We start from the raw sequence: 20,803 nt of genomic DNA, 5'->3' as shown, positions 1-20,803 counted from the left end.
AAATTTTTTAAATTGTTCAGATTACTAAAGATAAAAAGATTGGTCATATTTAGTATTGAAAAGTGTGTGAAAATACTGGCACTCTTGGGCTGGTATATTTTCAGAAGGCAAGACTTTAAAATTCGTATGTCCATACCTCTTGATACAACAACTTAGCTTCTTGGAATTATTTATATAGAAATACTTACACAAAGGGCGACTGGGTGGCTCAGTCATTTGAGCCACTGACTCTTGATTTTTGCTCATGTCATGATCTCATTGTCTTGAGACTGAGTCCCACTTCGGGGCTCTGCACTCAGCAGGGAGTCTGCTTGAGATCTCTCTCCCTCTGCCCCTCCCCTGGCTCTTGAACTCTAAAATAAATAAATAAATCTTTAAAAAAATACATAAATGTTCAAACATATACAAAGAAACATTGTTCATTTAAATTGGGAAAACCCAAATGTCCACATTTGGGAATTTAGATTTTTTATATCCCCAACTTTTTTAAAAGCTAAAAATTAAAAGATGCCAAAGGCATATTGAATTAAAAAAGTAAGTTACAAAACAGTATATGATTGTTTTTGTAGAATAATTATCTTAAGTGTGTGTTTTTTTTTTTAAAGATTTTATTTATTTATTTTGACAGAGGGAGAGAGACAGTGAGAGAGGGAACACAAGCAGGGGGACAGGGAGAAGCACGCTTCCCGCCGAGCAGGGAGCCCCATGCGGGGCTGGATCCCAGGACCCTGGGATCATGATCTGAGCCGAAGGTAGATGCTTAACGACTAAGCCACCCAGGCGCCCCCTAAATGTGTTCTTAACTGGGGTAAACTTACAGAGAATTTCATTTCATATTATATATTTCTGTAAAAGTAAACTTTTTTTTTTTATTAAAGATTTTAAGTAATCTCCCTGCACCCAGCGTGGGGCTCAAATTTACAACGCCGAGATCAAGAGTTGCATGCTTTATGGACTGAGCCAGCCAGGCACCCCTCTAAAATTTAACTTTTTACAAAAATTTATTACTGGTATAAACAGGAAAGATACTTGTTTTAAAACCTCATTTATTCTTCACAACCCACAAACAATTTCCCTGTTTGGGAAATGTCCTCAATATCCCTTTCTCTCTGAAATTCTTTGCCCAACGGGTCATCTTGTAAAAGGACATAACTCTTTTAAGATGAAAATCAGATTCAACTTCACTATGCTTCGTAGGGCAAATATAAGTGATCAAATAAACTTGGGTGGGGAGTGCCTGGGTGGCTCAGTCGGTTAAGCATCCAACTCTTGATTTCAGCTCAGGTCATGATCTCAGGGTCCTGAGATTGAGCCCCTCATCAGGCTCTGTGCTCTGTGGGAGTCTGCTTCTCTCTCTCTCTCTCTCTCTCTCTCTCTTCCTCTGCCCCTCCCCCAGCTCATGTGCTCTTTAAAATGCAGCCACTCTGGAAAACAGTATGGAGGTTCCTCAAAAAGTTGAAAATAGTGCTACCATACGACCCAGCAATTGCACTACTGGGTATTTACCCCAAAGATACAAATGTAGGGATCCGAAGGTGTATGTGCACCCCAATGTTTATAGAAGCAATGTCCACAATAGCCAAACTGTGGAAAGAGCCAAGATGTCCATGGAGAGATGAATGGATAAAGAAGATGTGGTATATATACCCAATGGAATATTATGCAGCCATCGGAAGGAATGAAATCTTGCCATTTGCAACGACGTGGATGGAACTGGAGGGTATTATGCTGAGTGAAGTAAGTCAGTCAGAGAAAGACATGTATCATATGACCCCACTGATATGAGGAATTCTTAATCTCAGGAAACAAACTGAGGGTTGCTGGAGTGGGGGTTGGGAGGGATGGGGTGGCTGGTTGATAGACATTGGGGAGGGTATGTGCTATGGTGAGTGCTGTGAATTGTGCAAGACTGTTGAAACACAGACCTGTACCTCTGAAACAAATAATGCATTATATGTTAAAAAAAAAAAGAAGATAGCAGGAGGGGAAAAATAAAGGGGGGGAAATCGGAGGGGGTGACGAACCATGACAGACTATGGACTCTGAGAAACAAACTGAGGGTTCTAGAGCAGAGGGGGTGGGGAGATGGGTTAGCCTGGTGGTGGGTATTAAAGAGGGCACGTACTGCATGGAGCATTGGGTGTTATACGCAAACAATGAATCATGGAACACTACCTCAAAAACTAATGATGTGATGTATGGTGATTAACAAAATAAAAAAATAAATCTTTTAAAAAAATTAAAAAATAAACCTAGAAAGGTCATTTAGGAAACGCAGAAATGAGTAACTTCCAAGTAAGCCAGCTTTAGAGAACTGTCCTCTCTGGGAGAGAAATTTAAAAACAGCATAACCTCTGCTCTTCTTTCCATTAGAAGTACATGATGGAGAGCCAACCCCTTCCCTTGACTGTGGCGCAAAACGTCCTCATAGCCTGAGCAAATTAAAACTGCAGACAATGCTCAACTGTTCCCTGCCGCCTCCTTCAGTGCAGTGCACTTACCAGCATGTTTCTCCCTCCTTATCTAATTCTTGTACCAAATTTTCTCACCAGGTTCCAAACACAAACCCTGCTCCAGGTCCTGAACTTCCTAAGGAATCCAGAATATTCTTCAGGTATGCCCCCAGCTTCAGGCTGCCATCAACTTCACACAATCAGCTTGCCAGAGCCTTGGAGCACCTGGCTGTGGAAATGTGAGTGGTTGAACATCAGTCAGAATGAGGCTTCCTGGTAAAACCCTGGTCCTTGGCTTGGTTACGTCCTTCCTCTATCTGGATAAGCCTCTCTGCCTTCATGATTGAGGCATAAGCAGGCAGTCCAGTGTATGACGCCCAGGGCCCTCTTCTTCTCTACTTAGATCTCCCAAAGCTACTAAAAACAAAAAACCACCCCACAAAAACACTAGTGGACTGTTTAAAAATAACAGCATTCAATGGATGTATATTCTCACTTGCTTTCATTATTTAAAAAGACAAAATGAGGGGCGCCTGGGTGGCTTAGTCGGTTAAGCATCTACCTTTGGCCCAGGTCATGATCCCAGGGTCCTGGGATCAAGCCCCACATCAGGCTGTCTGCTCAGCAGGGGTCTGCTTCTCCCTTTCTAGCTCCCTCTGCCTCTCCTCCTGCGTGTGCTCTCTTTCATAAATAAGTAAAATCTTAAAAAATAAAATTTAAAAAGAGAAAATGAATGAACTAAGCATTCAAGAAATTAGAAAAAGGATGAGAAGGGAATCCCCAAGGGAAAGGTTAGAAAAGAAATAAGGATAAAAGCAGAAGTAAATGGATTACAACAAAGAAAAAGTGACATTAATAGATCCAAGAATGAAACATTTGTAAACAAGCCTATTAAAAACCACAAACTGTAAGAACTGGGGCAGCTGGAGTCATGGCAAGGCAAGCATTTAAAAGTTTCTTCCCCTCTTCCGTGGCGTTTTAGTTGAAAGCAGTGCGGCTAAACCTATAATCAAAGGAGGTATTATGCTTCCAGAAAAATCTCAAGGAACAGTGTTGCAAACAACAGTAGTAGTTGTTGGATGGGGCTCTAAAGGAAAGGGTGGAGAGATTCAGCCAGTTATTGTGAAAGCTGGAGACGAAGTTCTTTTCCCAGAATATGGAGGCACCAAAGTAGTTCTAGATGACAAGGATTGTTTCTTATTCAGAGATGGTCACATTGGAAGTATGTGGACTGGAATCATTATTAAAACGGCATGAAGTGAAGCTGCTCATTCCAGTGAAGTGAAATCTTTCATCATGTAAATAATTTTCATGTCTGTCTTTTATAATAAACTAATGGTATCCAAACTAAAAAAACAAAAAACACAAAAAACCCCACAAACCTACAGCAAATCCAATGGAAAGAAAACATTTAAGAATTGTAAATGACAAATAGCAGATGAAGAAGTAAGTATGCTACCAAAATTTTAGAAAATCTCAACGAAATTGGTGATTTTCAGGGAAAGAACCCTTAGTTCCAAAATTCACTCAAGAAGTAGCAAAATCTATGGGCACCTGGCTGGCTCAGTTGGTGGAGAGTCCAGTTCTTGATCTCGGGGTTGTGAGTTCGCGCCCCATGTTGGGTATAGAGATTACTTAAGAATAAAATATTTTTTAAAAAAGGTAGAAAACTCTAAATAAACCAGTCCTAAGGAAATAATCGAAAAGGCTATCAAAGAATCATCTCCAGAAAGACTCAATTCTGTAGTATTTTAATTTAAAAAAAAGTGTTTACTACATGTGTATGATGAATTCTAACTTTTCCATTTGGAATATACAGAGAAATAGAAAGAAAAGGTGAGACTCATTCCCTTTTCATTACCTAAATACACTGTTGACATTTTGTTACTTCCAACTTTTAATATTTTAAGTCTGTTTTAGGCATTATATTCTAAAAATACTTTTATAGGCTGTTTAACATTTAAATGTATTAAAAACTTTTCATTTTATTATAAGCCTTTCATAAGAATAAATTACATCTACACATTGAGATAATAAATAGTACCTTACAGAAGAGTTGGAACGTTGACATCAGATACAACATGCTGGATGCTGGACACAACTGACGTTCAACAAATGGCAGCCATGATTGTCAGAGTTTGCAAAGGACTTTTCCTTTTGCTACATCACTTAATTAATTTATAATGGGTATTTCTATCTCACAACACACTTTTTCCTCTTTAGGAGGAATGGGTAAATTACAAGTTTCCCAGAGAGGCCAAGCATGAATTCTTTAAAAAAAAAATTATTTATTTATTTGTTTAGAGAAGGGGGAGAGTGCGGGCACATGCACCAGCCAGGGTGGCGGGGTGGTAACAGAGGGAGAGAGAGAATATTAAGCAGGCTGCACACCCAGCACCTAACTGACTCGGGGCTTGGCTCAATTTCATGACCCTGAGATCATGACCTGAGCCCAAATCAAGAGTCAGATGCTTGACCGACTGTGCCACCCAGGGCCCCCACCAGAAATGTATTCTTGCTCCTGGGGGAGAATCCTCCTGCTTGGCTGGTTTTGTGAAGGCAGAGTCCAGGCTGAGCAGGGTTGAACAGTCTTTTTCTATACCTAAGGAGAAGTGTCCTGTGTCCCAACACTCAGAGACCCATGCAGGGCCAGGGCCCTGAGTGACAAAGAAACAGTAGTGAACTCAGATTTGGGTGAGGGCCTTTCATTTATTAGCTTGAGAGAAAGCAAGAGAGCAAGAGACAGAGCACAGAGGGAGAGAGAGAGAAGCGGACTCCTGCTCAGCAGAGAGCCCGGCGTGGAGCCCAATCCCCGGACTCCAATCATGCCTTGAACCTAACTGTCTGAGCCACCGGGCGTCCCTCCACTCCCGTTTCTTTAAATCATGCTTTCTCGCTTCATGTCTTCACTACCTTTGCTCTGGCTTCCTGTTTGCAGTTTGTTTTCCTGGCGTCTCTGTCCATTCTCCTTCCCTCCGTTTATCCTAGACCTTCCCATATTCATAGCTTTTTCTTCTCACCTCTCCCCAGCCTCCCATTTGGGCCTCATCCCACAGTCTTCCCACAGCTGCTCCTGTCACTAAATGCTTCAGATCTCCAAGCTTCTCTTTCTGAGCTGCACCTCCGCTTTCGGCCCCAGGCCTTCTCACTCTGACATGAGTGTCGAACCCCGTCACGTGTGGTGTTCTCATCTCACCCAAACAACTCATCTCCACGGGTTTGGCTTGAAGCTACTACAGCTGACTTTCAATAATTACCTATACATTCTATCTAAGGAAAATTTTAAAGTGGCTTTCCTCTACCTTCAGGTGTGCAAGTACACACTTTTAAACTTATTTTTTAATCTAAATCTTCAAGCTGTTGTTAGCAGAAAGCCCTTTCTTCAGAGAAAATCTTATTGGGGGACGGTGTGTCAAACTAAGGTGGAACTCTTGGTGGCAAGCTGCCCTGGAACCCGCAAGCCCGAGAAGCCCTTAGGGCAGGCAGGGCTCACCCAGGTAAGAGGAGGAGGGAGCGGCGGGAGACCCCAGGAAGCTGTGTGGCAGTGGACCGCATCTAAACACACAGTAGTGATAATCTGTTCCAGTCAACTCTTGCCTTGTGGGAATATGCCATCTAGTGTTGCCACATCACGCATTTTTTAAGAAAATCCAGAAAGTCATATTTTATGTGAAATCGCTAGATTTTTAAAAAATTGGGGGACCTGGGTAGCGCAGTCAGTTGGGCATCTGATTCTTGATTTTGGCTCAGGTCATGATCTCAGGGTCATGAGATCGAGCCCTGTGTTGGGCTCCGTGCTCAGGGCAGTCTGCTTGGAACTTTCCCTCTCCAAATAAATAAACCTTTAAAAAACAGCTTTAAAAATTTGGAATAATTTTATATATTATTGAAGAAAATAGCATTTGGGAGAAATACACATGCAGGCCAAATACAGCCCACTGGCCCGTTTGCCATCTCTGGTGGAAGATGTGAGGGGTCATGGAATGTGCGTGATCCACCCTCCTTTCCTATCTGCACAAATCGTTCATCCCAGATTACAGAGTGGTTTTTGTATTCACAAAGTTTTCATGTAGATAATTGATAGGCTGATGTCTTTTATCAAGTTAACCTAAAATGCAGGATTTTTTTTTTTTTATGTAGATGAGATGTTAACTCTAAATGCACACTTCAGACAAGACCGTTATTCTAACTCCAAAGAAAACAGGGGGGAGGAGGAGGGAGGGGGCGGCAGCTGTCTCTACAGCCCCCAAGTACCCATCTCACGGGTCACTGAGGTTTCCTGAGCCCTGGCTTCAGAGATGGAAGTCCGAGCATGCGGAAGGATGTGCTCGTTTGGTAAGCTGCTTGGGGATCACCTGTCTCGGCTCCGGAGCATGGCCTGACACATGGCCGCGCCAACTGCCGCGGTGATCACAGAATTCCCCACTGTCACGGTGGCGCCCTCTGCTAGCCGTGCTTTCCTGGCGTTCTGCAGGAATGAGCGCCGACAATCACCAGGGCTCCTCTCCAGTGTGGATTCGCTGATGTACAATGAGGTGTGAGCTCCGCCGGAAAGCTTTCCCACATACGTCACACTCATAGGGCTTCTCTCCAGTGTGGATTCTTCGGTGTCCCAGGAGATGTGAGCTGTAACCGAAAGCTTTCCCGCATACGTCACACTCATAGGGCCTCTCTCCACTGTGGATGCGCTGGTGCCCCACCAGCGCTGAGCTGTGGCTGAAGGCCTTTCCACACTCATCACACTCATAGGGTTTCTCCCCACTGTGGATTCTCTGGTGATGGAAGAGGCCTGAGCTCTGGCTGAAGCTTTTCCCACACTCACTGCACTGGTACGGCTTCTCGCCAGTGTGGACTCTCTGATGCTGAATCAGATGTGAGCTCAGACAGAAAGCCTTCCCACAGTCGCTGCACTGGTACGGCTTCTCTCCTGTGTGGGTCCTCTGGTGTCGAACAAGGCCTGAGCTGCAGTGAAAAGCTTTCCCACACCCATTGCATTGGAAAGGTTTTTCTCCAGTGTGGGTCCTCTGATGCTGAACAAGGTGTGAACTGTAATAAAAGGCTTTTCCACACTCATCACACTGATAGGGTTTTAACCGGTTATGTATTCTCTGATGGTCAATAAGTTGAGAGCTCTGGATGAAAGTTTTGCCGCACACATTACATGAATAGGGTCTTTCTCCAGTGTGGATTCTTTTATGTCTAATGAGGCTTGAGTTTTGAGTGAATCTTCTCCCACATTTGTCACACTTACATCTTTTCTCAGTTGAAGTGTTTCTCTGATACCTTTTTGTCCATCCTTCATGTCCTTGGGTCTCTCCACATTCAGGGACCTTTCCATTCATTTGGCCAGAGAACGTTTTTGGAGACTCCAGATCTACAGTAAACTCCTGCGTTTGAATCAGTTCTCCTTTCTCAATTCCGATCACATCATCTGAAACAAAAAGGATAGATTTCAAATATCAATGACGTATACAGGAAATAAAATTAAACCCATATACTAGAAGCACACAGCTTAACTATACCAGCAAAACAGTTTTACAACATCTGAGGAAGAAAGTGGGAGACTGCAAAGGCAGAGAGGACTAGCAGTGTCTGGACTAGCAGGGCATGATCTGAGCAGAGTGGAGATAAGTCAGGGAGGAGTAAGTCAACAACAGAAGGAAAGATCTGAGATGAAAGCAGGTTCCGAGGGGAGAGCAGAGCAGAGAGAGGTGAAGGAACAGGACTGTGGGAGGAGCAGAAAGGAAGCCATGGGGGCCAGTGCTGATGTGGAGTCGTGAAGGAGCTCTGTGCAGGTGGCTCCAAAGGCCTCTGGGAGACTGAAAAATGCCGGGTTGGAGCACAGAAAAGTACCTATTTCCAGATATGGAGAGCAAGGAGACCAGAGTCTAGACACATGGGGCACAAGAGGTTGTTATCATGTAGGGACAGACAGAAACTGATTTGGCCCCAAAGACATCACTACTCTTCTTGCAGAGGAGACCCTGGGAGTCCGTCAAGCCTGAAGCTACACTCTGTGGACCACTGAGACTTCCCGGGCAAACAGTCACGAACACAGAGGATGGTCTTTAACAGACCCAGACTCCCACCTGTCCTGACCCCAGGAAAGCATGTTCCCATAATTCCCCTGCTTGACTCTCCTACAAAGGTGCCTCTGAGCAGGGTCCCAACCCCCCGTCCTCCAGGGTGTGGGCCACGGGGCCACTTCCTCAATGGTCACCAGCTGCTGAAAAAAAGTGAGATGGTCCCACTCAGGCCTATTCTCCCGGAAGTAATCCCACTTTCGGGCCCAGAGCGAAGGGCAGACTTTGTAACCATGTAGGAATAACGCAGGGAAAAGCGATATGCTTCTAAATGGGGGGGTGGGGGTGGGGGCAGCAATGGGAGGAAAGACAAGTATGAGACAGCTGAAGATGCAGGAGGCAGTATACATCAGACCTAACCCTAGGCAGAGGCGCGGGCCAACCGTGCCAAAACGGGTCAGCTAAGGGCACTCTGGGAGAGCAGGGGGAAGGAGCCATGGCCAAACTGCAGGAGTGAGCTCTCCGTGGAGGAGGGACAAAGTTCACTGGCACCCCAGCTCAGGAAAGTGACAGCCCCCCTGGGTGTCAGGGCTCCCACTGTATGAAGGAGGGGCTGAGAACCAATGCTGCCCAGAGTGGGAGGGGCGTTTCCCTTTCTGCAGGCCTCCCTTTAGGACTGGGGCCTGCGGTAGTTCCTCACCAGATCACCTGCCACACTGGTGAGAAAGTTCTCCTGTTACTGGTTATATAAGGTTATCTTAAAAGTTTGGGGCACTTTAAAACTTTATGTTATAGCTACCTTAGATACATTTGTGTGCAGAATTCAAAGGAAAATCACATAAAGTACACATTTATGTAAGAACATAGTCTTTTAGGGGCACCTGGGTGGCTCAGTCCGTTGAGCGTCTGACTCTCGATTTTGGCTCAGGTCATGATCTCGGGGTCGTGAGACTGAGCCCTGCGTGGGGCCCTGCTCAGTGCAGAGTCCACTTGGGATTCTCTCTCCCCCTCTCCTCCTGCCCCTCCCCCTGCTCCTGTGCTCACACGTGCTCTCCCTAAATATGATCTTTTAAAAAAGAAAAAAAGAACATAATCTTTTAGAGCCATTAGCAAATATAAAATGTACTATAGGATGGGATCCAAAACATCACTGCACATAGAACAGAAAATTCGTATCAGCATGAGAAAAAACTAATGGATTGTTATTAAAAAACATCATAGTGTAGAAACATAATTTCTAACTGACTAAAAAAGGTTGGGGAAGGGGTTCCCGGCTGGCTCAGTGAGTAGAGTATGTGACTCTTTTTTTTTTTTTTAAGATTTTAATTATTTATTTGACAGAGAGACACACAGCGAGAGAGGGAACACAAGCAGGGGGAGTGGGAGAGGGAGAAGCAGGCTTCCCATGGAGCAGGGAGCCTGATGCGGGGCTCGATCCCAGGACCCTGGGACCATGACCTGAGCCGAAGGCAGACGCTTAACGACTGAGCCACCCAGGCGCCCCGAGTATGTGACTCTTGATCACGGGGTCGTGAGTTCAAGCCCCACATTGAGAGTAGAGATTACTTAAAGAAATAAAAATATAAAAAAAAAAAAAGGTTGGAGAAGATGATGTACTTCTAGTCAGGATGGCACAGCAACTTCATAATCTAGCTCCAAATATGCGGAGTGATAAAAGTAAAAATTAATCTCTAACGCATCTGTGCTAAACAAGACAAACTTCTCTGTGGACCAGAAAGGAAGCCAAACCACAGAATGGTAGCTACAGTTGCAGCCATGGACCCGCTGGGCTCCAGAGAGAGATGGACAGTGGCCCACAGGAAAGTGGGGAGTCTGGGTGGGACCCCCAGGCACGCGCACACGAGCATGTGGACGGCTCTGCGACCAGGAAGCCCGTCAGGCTGCCTGGAAGCCTGTGATGACACTGACGGTGTGTGTGTGATCACGGGAGCCCTGGTGTGGGTGTGGGGTCGGGTACAGGGGACCACGGAACGGCTCGGCAAGGAAGGGGGGAATGTACAGCAGATCAGAAAGAACTCAGAATGAGCCCAGAGATGAAAATTTCAAAACACATGAACAGAATGCTAGGAAAGATGGTTAACAAAATCACCACCTGGAACATGAATTCAATCCAGATGAAATTATTCTCATCAAAAAGCCTGAAAAGATGAAAGGTACCTGAAAGAGGTAAGTGATGGGACAGCGCCCATGGCACATACACACGGAATTATGAAATAAAATCAGTAAAAATGAAACAAGAAAAGATATAAAAACTGAATAGGAATTTCAGAAATGGACAAACTGGAGACAGAATAAACTGGAGCATAAAGGACTCCGCTGGGATGTACCACAGAGACAAAGGCATAAAGGGTCTGAAAAGTAGTTCAGCGAAGTGAGTGGATTGATAAATAGGTTCTAACCAGTGTCTTCTGGGAGTCCCTGAAGAAAACACGTAAAGAATAAAAAGACCCATTATATAAAGAACCGATAGCTGAGAATTTTCCAGAAGTGAAGAAAAACATGGGTTCTTAGCAACAGGACATTTATGGGCCAAGCAAGATAAGTAAAAATAAAACGCTATTAGCACACACGTTTTAGTGAAACTTCACATCATAAAGGCTAAGAGTAAATAGAAATGCTATTAATGAGAAAAGATGGTATCCCTAAAAAAATAAAAAGGCATTTAGACACTGGTAATATAGCACACGGCAGAAGCTGGAAGACTAGCTACTAGAAGTAGTACCAGCAAGACCTTCCAAATGCTGAAGAAGAAAATGGTCGATGCGAATTTTACTCTAAAGTGTGAGTAAAAAGGGAGGAAAGGGGAGCCTGGCTGGCTCAGTTGGTGCAGCGTCCAACTCTTGGTCTCAGGGCCGTGAGTTCAAGCCCTGTGTTGGGCGTGGGGCCTACTTAAAAAAAAAAATATATATATATATATATAACATATATATAACATACATGTTATATATATATATGTTTAAAAAAGGGGGAGGGCAGAATAAGGGTATTTTCAGACAAGCACAGACTAAGTCTACACCCAAAGAACCTAAGATAATTATTAAAGAATGAACTTCAATAAAAATGAACCCAGAGGAAAGGTACTGGCCCAGAGAATGGTGCTTTTAATAACTGATAAAGTACATCAGGAACTTAATAAACTTGCTATGAAAGAAAAAAACTGATTTCACATTTTAAAGAGAAACTGGTTTCTATGAATGCCAACTATAATCTAGGGTGCCTAGGATTAATAGAGTCTAGTTCCTGAGTTACAGGAGAGTTTTATTTTATTTTATTATTTATCCTAGTTATAGGAAAAATTGAAAAAGCCCATGAATAATGGAATTTAAATTCCTCTGATTCTCATAGACCCCAGAGGTAGGTCTCATATACCCTGAAAGTTAAAGACATACTGACCCCTCACCTGCTCGCACAAAGCCCTTGTGTTCTGGCCCCAACCACCTTCTCTCTGCTCTTCTGCCTCTCTTCATGCTCCAGTCACGCTGGCCTTCTTTCAAACCCGCCTCTTTCCTACCTGTTTTTGCACATGCTCTTAGGCCTACATTGCTTTCCCCTCTACAACTCACCTGGCTACTTTCTACTCTACTTTTGGGATTTAGCTCCCATGTTACTTCCTCAAAAGGGCCTTCTCTGACTACCTTCTTCTTCCCCCATCTACAATCTGTTATGGTACATTTATTTTGTAAGCTCTGTGAAAGCAAGGATCACGTCTGCTTTGTTCACTATACCCAGTGCAAGGCATGGCGCCTGGCACAGAGTAAGTATTCAATATATATGTGTTCAATGATGAATGATTCTAAGGTCTCCAGGGGAGCCATTTGACCCAAGTGTCAACACTAACCACAATCCTGTTGGTGCTGAGGGTCCTGAGATTCACCCTTAAGCTGGATCTCCATGGGTTGAGGCTGGAGATATGTTGCTTCCTTAGCTGGATCCAGAGGTTCCGAAGTCTCAGAAAGCACTTCCTGTGCACAGGTCTGGGTTGAAACCTGAGAACAGGCAGGCTCATTTGGGCATCTGAAGGGCCCACAGTCTACATGATCCCGAGAGCCCATAAAGGATCAGCCTGGATGCCCACTCCCAACCATCCCTGCACTGAGCACAGGTCCCTTTCTACCTGCTGGTCTGGTTCATCCAATTCCTTCTCCAGATCCTCCAGCACAGCCACGGCCTCCTCCCTGCTCTCCAGGTGCTGCTCCCGCACCCAGGCTTGGAGCTCCTCGGGCAGGATGGTGAGGAACTGCTCCAGCACCAGCAAGTCCAACATCTGCTCCTTGCTGTGTATCTCAGGCCTTAACCACTCACAGCAGAACACCCAGAGCTGGCTCAAGGCCTCACGGGGTCCAGGAGTCTCCTTGTAGCAGAATTGTCGGAAGCACTGGCGGAATAGCTCCTGGCTTTTTGGGCTGCTCCCCTGTGGGCCAGATCCCTGAACCTTGGCAGGACCTTTTTTGTTGTTTCCTTTGAAGAGCCCCTCTGGCTCTTCAGGAGCCCGTGGAAGTAACACTGCAGCCATTCCAGCTCCAATGGTCAGAGGGGACAATAACAAGTGTTATCTTTCAGGGAACACTCCTAAGGTTATAGAAACCACAGTTAAAAAGAGACACACACACGCTGACTAAATACTTGAACTTACTAAGTCTAATGTTTCTATTTCAGAAGAGCAAGAAGGCTTGACCCAAATTTAAAAAAATATGTTTAAGGTAATTCAAACCTTTTTCTAAGTAGAAGGAATGTTTGTCAAGAAAGAGCATTTTTCATTGTATTGAGAATATTGTTGGACCCCTGCTTTCCAAAAGTAACACCAGAACAATCCATTGATAAGGGCAAGCTGAATTTATTCTTACGAAGGCTAGCACTACCTTGACAGAGTCTTAGTATCTCCCAGGGAGGGCGGAAAAGTCAGGATATTTATGAGGTTTCAGGGGTTTAAGACAGACCTTTCAAAGCAGAATAAGGACTGGAGAAGAATCATGACAATAGTAACTGATGAACACAAGATGAAGGTTTTCCGCTGAGGGTTTCAAAAAGTCTGGATCCTATCCATTGAAAGTTGGGAGTCTGAGATTCATTCAGGTGGATTTTTTGAGGGTTAATTTCTTGAAACAGATATGATTATTTGCCACTTTATCTTCTAGGGCAAGGATTTCCTGGAATAGTGGCATGTTGATAAAGATAGTGGAATAGCGTCATATCTAGCGTAGACAAATGAATAGTAAAGTCACCTTAACCTAGGGCGGTAGCAGGCTGTGTGGGTGTAGACGGTTTCAGTTTTCCCCGTAAGAGCAGACGTAAGCAGGGCCTATCTGTTGAAATGCGCACTACCGCTTCATCAGCATGGCGGGCCGCGGCGAAGGACGCGGGCTGTGGATTCCGGGAGACCTAGGCTTGAACCGTGTCGTGTTCTCCTATGTGTAGTGGCTTAACCTCTCTAAACCTCTATTTACCCCCTCTGTAAAAATCTTACCTTTTTTTTAAACGTATTATTTTGAAATAATTTTGAATTTAAAGAAATTTCCCCAAAGGGTGCAGACAGGTCCCTATACCCTTCACCCAGCTTCCCCTAGCGCGAACATCTTACTTACATAACCGCAGCACAGTTAACAGGACCAGGAAAGGAACTGGTTAACTAAACCTTCTGCGTAGGGTTGTTCTGAGAGTAAGCTCGGGCAGCGCGGCGTTGGATTCAGAGCTCGCCCCCGGTAAGACCTCAGTACCGGCTGCAGTGCTCGCCGCGACCCCGTCATCTGGGCGCTGGCTGCGGAGCCCTGCCTCGGTCTCCCCGCACAGAACTCAGGACCACGCACCGAGGCCCCTCTCGTGTCTTGTGTGCGCCTCTCACCGGCTGCCCACTCGGCATCCTTCAGACACACCCGAAGGTGTGTTTCCCCGGCCCTAAGGATTAGCTGAGGGGATTCGGCAGTGGGCTTGCAGGAAGCCAGTTTCGGGGATCATTCTGCCTGCAGGCCGCGGGGACGCGCAGCAGTCCACACCTTCCGAAGAACGAGCCAGGACGGCGGCTGAGCCACGACCCGTCGGGACGCGAGGGGCGGGGGCGCGGCTGCGGAGAAGGCGGGGGTCGGGCGCTGCCGCCTCGCGCTCCTGGGAGCCTGCCTCCCCGGCCGCGGCCTCCAGCCGAGCGCCGTCAACGTGGGCCCACCTGCCCGGCGGGCAGGACGGCCGCCCGGAGGCGAAGCTGAGCTCCCCCGGCTGGGCGCCGCGCCCTGCGTCCCGCCGTCGGCCCAGGAACAAGCGCGGGGCCCGGGGGCCCGCTCGAGTCCGCACGGCGCGGGCGGGACGCGAGCGGCTCTGCTCTGCCCCGGGGTTCCTGCCGCGCGGCCACGCGGGGCGCCGCGAAGGTGACGTCATTTCTGGGCTTACTGTACATCCTGAAACAAGACAAAACGGCTCCGCGACCCTGTCACGGGTGTGCAGCGGAGCTGAGCGCCGAGGTGTGGTGCTGCCACTAGCTGCGCAGCCCCCGTGCACGCGCCACGAGCTGGCGCTTGGCCTAGCAGTCCAGTGCTCAGCGTCGGCTATGCAGTCGGGGGGCTTTCTGCGGGAATCCTGAGTTCTCCGATTACTAGTTGCACTCTTCTGAAGTCATTTCCTCTCCAAATAGGAAAGGACAATACTTCATAGACATGTTCTGATGCATTGGGGAACACCGCATTGCTGTTACGACGCTTAGTAACCTGATATTTTCGTACGCACTACAGTAAAAAACCACTTAGTAATTGGATTTCTTACCGTATTCTGGACAGTGAGCTCCTTGAGGCTATTCTCTTCGTTTTTGCATCCCTGAGCTACTGTGTCTTGTGCAGAGGGGTAATTCATTTGTTCCAGGGTTCAGATCAACTCCTGCGTGAGTGGTGCAGAGAATGAATGTTACAGACACTTCAAAAAGTTTGAGAAAATTGAAATCCCAGGTAGGGAACAGGGTACTGGAAAAATTGAACCGCTGATGTGCGGCGGCGTATACAAGAAGCTTCTACTCCGGAAGTTCTTTCAATTGGTAGGTGGAGCGGGAAGCAGAGAACCACTGATGCGCTTTGCTAACTTACAGGACTAGCAGAGAACCTGCCTGAAAGGTAACAAATGAATAAGACTTCAGTGTTGAGGCGGCACACATAGATGACCTTTGACAAAGCAGATCACCCTTGTAAGAACAGAGATATATTGGAAAGGTGGTTATGACTGAACTGAACACTGATAGAACAGTGAGGTTGGTGTTGAGGGTCTTGCAGAGTCTGAGATACGTGAGAATGAGCATCTGCCGTGGTGGGGAAGGAGCTCAGGGTAGAGGAGGAAAGGTAGTACATCTCTAGCTTTCTCTTTCAGCTCCTCTAAATCCTCTGTGCGCTGTACTGAGACGCTTGTTCCAAGACGGATGTCCTTTAGCTGGATTTGATTGCTTTTCTTTGATTTTGCTTTCTTCCTTTTCAATTCTGCTCTTTCTTATCTGGTACCCAGGCTGCCCTCACCAAAGGCAGAAGTATTATTTCTGGATTCTTATCAGCATCTGGATGGCAGGGATCTGTCTTATCTTTCTTTGTATTATCTGTTGAGTTGTATTAAGTGCTTAGTAAATATGTTTTTACTTGGTTGGCCATTGTGGAGAGAAAATCTGTATAGCTTTACAAAACACTACCTAAGCCTACGATTTTATTTTGCAGTGTTGTAATGACGCCTTAGACAAAACAAGCGTATGTGACAATTTTATCAGGGAAATGTTAAATTTTCCCTGCCTTAGGAATTCTCCCAGAAGACTCAGTGGAATCTTCCTGAACCCTATCTCTATTCAAGATCAGGATGACTAAGGAGTTGAAGACTTTAGCAAACTTGATCCCTAAGATACAGTCTCCAAAAGCCAAATAACCTCTATTAGTAAAAAAAAAAGGGGGGGGCAGACTAGGGTGCAAGAATCTTGGCAGCAGTGGAATAAGTCTATTGACCAGAACTTCTGCCAGTACTTTAGGTAGTAATGTTAGCAGGAAACGAATGTCTGGGCCCCAAAAATCTCTGGGCTAACTCTAGGAATGTTGCTGTTAGAGGCTGAGGTCCAAGATACACATTAAGGAGCAGATTATAAAGGTGCTGGAGCAGTTCTTGACCATCCTATCCAAAGAGCTGTAGGCTTGTATGCACAAGAAACATCCATAATGTGGAGGAAGTGAGCATGCTAGGAAGCTTTAGGGAAAGAGCTTGATGATCTAGGATACTGGGTGAGAAAAGAGTTGCAATCTGGGTAGGACAGTGAGGATGGTGGTGAGGGGACATAGATGCAAAATTGGAATGAGTAGATCATTACTGAGATAAAATCTTCCCTGTGGTTCCAAGTCTGTCTCTTACTTCTTGCTCTCTGCTTTCCATTGCTTGAAGACTGGATGAGCTTCTGGTTCCTAGGTCTCCTGCTCCGTGTCCCTTGGTTATACCACTTGTGATTTATAAGTTCTATTTCCAATTCCCAGTGTGGTTCCCTCACAAGCTCAACTGTATCTAGTTTTCTCCAGGTCCCCGCTTGTTGCCTTTGACAGGTAATGTTTTTAAAGAGAATGGTGGGCCACAGGTCTTGGAGTTTCCAACTCTGGCTTATGGAAACACAGCTTTGCTGTCAGTCTTAGAGATTCAGTCCCCTACTGGAAGGAGGTAAGAAGCACAATTTACCTTGAATTCACCTTTGGTCAGACCATCTTTCCAGAGTACTTCTCCTGACACCTATTTTGTATTTGTCAAAGGTGTAGTCGGGAATTTAAAACTGGATACTTTTGCCCTGGTCTGGGGAGGTCAGTGAAGGTTTCCTGGGAGTCACTGAGCTTTAAATGGACAGTGGGTCTTAGAAGAGAAAGGGAAGGAGAATCATATGGGGAGGAAGAATTTAGAAAATTCAGTGGTCTGTATATGGCCTCCATCAAATTGACTGAAATGTAACAAACATTTACATAATAAACTCATCAGCCTTAATGAGAGTTTTTGTATCAGCAGAGAACAGTGAAAACTTGTTGAAATGTGGAAACTGGACTCTCACTGGCTTAATAACTTCTAGCACCCCAGCCTTAAGGTGTTTGTGACTCATCAAATGAGAAAGAGAGACATGGATCCTTGGAGTCCTTTGTGCTGACTTGAAATGTTGAGGATCTTCTGTATTTAGTAAATTCCCAAATCATTGTAGATCTGTCTCCACCCTCCTTAGTAAAAACTCTGTCGGTTGCTTGTTTTGGGATCAACTTCAGTATTGAATCGGATTTTCCTGATGGTTTCTATTTTTTTTCTTTTTAAAGATTTTATTTATTTATTTGACAGAGAGAGACCCAGCGAGAGCGGGAACACAAGCAGGGGGAGTGGGAGAGGGAGAAGCAGGCTTCCCGCGGAGCAGGGAGCCCGATGCGGGGCTCGATCCCAGGACCCCGGGATCGTGACCTGAGCCGAAGGCAGACGCTTAACGCCTGAGCCTCCCAGGTGCCCCCTGATGGTTTCTATTTGCCTGCTTGTTCTTTTCTTGATTTCTGTTGGATCATATTATTATCAATGGCCATTGTTCCCACTTTCTCCAGTCCACTGTCTCTCCCTCCTCAGTCCCTCACATAATGTTGCATTGACCTCTGGTGATGGATTTACTCTAACACTTCATAGCTCTTGCTAATTCACTACTATTTCTGTTCATTCAGCTTCCAGTTCCACATTTTCTTTGATTCTCCTTTTGATTCTTATCATTCTTTTCTCATCCTTGTAATGAGTAGAATAATCTAGTAAAGAGGAAATAGGATTTGGAATCAGAATATCTGGTACTGGAGTCTGTGATTTACCAGACATCTTAGGGACAGTGCACCAGCAGAGAACTCTCTTTATTCGGTCTCTAAAGCTTCCTAGTGTAGTCATTCCCTTTTCATATTTATTGCTGTGTAACAAATTACCCCCAAATGTGCCATCTTAAACATATCTATAGTTTCCGTGGGTCAGGAATTGAAAGTGGTTTAGTAGAATGTTCTGGTCCTGGGTTTCTCAAGAGGTAGTGGTCAAGATGTTGGCTCGGCTGTAGTCATCTCAAGAAAGCTGAGGATTGGCTTTCAAGTTGCTTCCCTCACATGGCTCTTGGCAGGATGCCTGAGTGTCCTCACAGCGTGGCAGCTGGTTTCTCCCCAAAACGAGTTATCCAAAAGACCAAGGATGCTGCACTGCTTTCTGTGACCTAGTTTCTATCACCACTCCCACCATATTCTCATTTTTGGAAGTATGTCACTAGGTCCAGCCAAGACTCAAGGGGAGGGAAATGAGGCTCCATCTTTTAGATGGAGTTGGGTCAAAGAATTCATTGTTATATTTTAAATCACCACAGGCAAGTTACTTAACTTCTGTGAGCTTCTGTTTCTTCACCTCTGAATGGGGGACAAAAATATCTACTTTACAGGAATGAGTTGTGAGGTTAAATGAAGATATCTTTTGAAAGTGTTTTATATACATTATAACTCTCTAATGCTCTCATAATTTTCAGTGTAATCATTGCCAAAGATCTACTGTTCTCATCTGTGTCCTGGATCTTTACTGTGTTAGTGTTGTCTCTCTTGAACTGACCCTGTTAGACTGTGCTTGATTTAGGTTGACCCATAGTATATATTCCGGGACATGCTTAAATCATCCTTTGGTCTTTCCCTTAGGTGTCTGTCTCAGATAATAAGTTATATCTGCAGTCTGTCTACTTTAGGTGACAAAAGTAGTACCAATAAGAGTTTGCTCTAAAGAACCAAATATTTAGAGAAATACACATAGGCAGTACTAGCTACATAATCTGCAGGACTACTGCAAAATGAAAATGTGGGGCCCTTTGTTCAAAAAGCAGGAAGAACATATTGTTAAAGGTATTAAAATATAAAACCTATTTTTCCCCTACCATGGGCTCTCTCATGACTCATCAGTGTGTTTTTGTTATTTAATGTCATTTAAACAAAAATTAAAATTTTAATTATGAATTTTGCTGTTCATCTTTAGATGGTATAATACCACTTTTAAATGCAAATATGAAAGCATTAGGAATCACCAAATTATACACAATTCATATTTTGTAGTTCCTACGTGCATATGTGTTTCAGATCAGTGGAAACGCTGTACAGGGTGACTCATCACTTCTTGACGGGTACACATTCTGTCTACTCTACCTTTAACTGCTGAGGACTAAGGAGAAAGAAAAAGAAGGTGGCAGTGTGTTGCTCTCTTCCCTTTCGCTTTTGCCATAATTTCCAGTAAGTGGCTGCCCAGCACAGGGAAGTAACACAAGTAAGAACATGGTGGGTTCCTTGTTCCTGTTTCTTAGACCCTGTCATTTGCCACCTTTCTGAGTTATGAGCAAGTTCTGGTTCCAGCAAAAAGTATGGTCTCACCTGGCTGTCAGCACCCCAGCTCACTCAGGTGCAGATATAACGTGCCTACCTTGTACCTTAGGGGCAGGAAATTTTCTCTTCATCCCTTCATCCTTTCTAGGTTTTTTGGTTGGTCTAATAACTAAAGTGACCTAAGACAGATTAACAGGAGAAAAACAAATTTAATTATGTACAGACAGGAGTCCCAAAGATATGAGACTCATGGGCAATTCAGGCAATTGAGGTTTATATGCCATCCTGAGCCAAGGAATGGGAGAGGGGTCTGGGACTTCAAAGGGGGGAAGGATAATTCACAGGATAATGAGAGGAGATGTCTGGTTATCAGACGTTTGCCATGGCGTGCAGTTAAGTCTTTCAGATAAAAAAGTTATGTCTGGTAATAGCTCTTTTTCTGGTACAGGCCCTCTATCTAAATTATTTTAAGTAGTTGATGGAGAGGTAGATGTTTTTCCTGAGTCTTCTGGGTCTTGATTGCCTTCAGCTCAACATAATCCACAAGACAAAGTGGTGTACTTTGGGGCAGCCTATTCTGCTCCCCTTCATAGTTAGAGTCTCACTGAACTCCCGTGAATAATGGGTCCACTGGAATTTTGTCTTCCTGGGGGATTACAAGTGCTCTACGTGAATGAGAGGGCAAGACATACCCTCTGCTCAGGTGCAGGCATCATGGTCCTGTCCTTCACATGTACAACACAAGTTCAAAGATACAATTTAGAATCTCAAGACTGTGCAAACGATCTTAAACCAAGCTCCGGACCTTCCGAGAAGCAGGACCCCTCTGAGCACTCTGAGCCCTGGGGCCCTCTGTTATGGCGTAGGTAACACATCTTGGAGGCTGGCACTGCACATCTGGCAGACTCAGTGGGAAGACTTACAAGGAAGGCAGTTATGAAAAAGTCTTCCAACAGACAGGTGATGAATGTAGGAAAAATTT

At 45.0% G+C, this 20,803-nt stretch overlaps 1 protein-coding gene and 1 pseudogene across 2 annotated transcripts; one reads left to right on the top strand and one right to left on the bottom strand.

Annotated features, from left to right (window-relative positions):
• Positions 1-3,384: 3,384 nt before the first annotated feature.
• Positions 3,385-3,710, top strand: LOC148164210 (10 kDa heat shock protein, mitochondrial pseudogene; annotated as a pseudogene).
• Positions 3,711-6,309: 2,599 nt separating this feature from the next.
• Positions 6,310-14,604, bottom strand: LOC148164209 (zinc finger protein 24-like). Of its 2 annotated transcripts, XM_028091785.1 has the most exons (4): positions 14,080-14,604; positions 12,612-13,066; positions 12,336-12,483; positions 6,310-7,884 (listed from the first exon to the last, which is right to left on the bottom strand). In XM_028091785.1, the coding sequence occupies exons 2-4, from the start codon at positions 13,008-13,010 to the stop codon at positions 6,944-6,946; spliced, it is 1,488 nt and encodes a 495-aa protein (XP_027947586.1). In that variant the 5' UTR covers positions 13,011-13,066; positions 14,080-14,604; the 3' UTR covers positions 6,310-6,943. The 2 variants fall into 2 exon arrangements, with proteins under 2 accessions (XP_027947586.1, XP_087880301.1); XM_088024175.1 differs by lacking the exon at positions 14,080-14,604 and having other exon boundaries at positions 12,612-13,950.
• Between the last annotated feature and the right edge of the window lie 6,199 nt (positions 14,605-20,803).

The sequence above is a fragment of the Eumetopias jubatus genome, unplaced genomic scaffold, assembly GCF_037043125.1.
Source record: "Eumetopias jubatus isolate StellerSeaLion01/CBP00866 unplaced genomic scaffold, mEumJub1_p1.0 scaffold_6, whole genome shotgun sequence".
NCBI classification, from domain to species: domain Eukaryota; kingdom Metazoa; phylum Chordata; class Mammalia; order Carnivora; family Otariidae; genus Eumetopias; species Eumetopias jubatus.
This window is presented reverse-complemented; position numbering and strand designations above follow the sequence as displayed.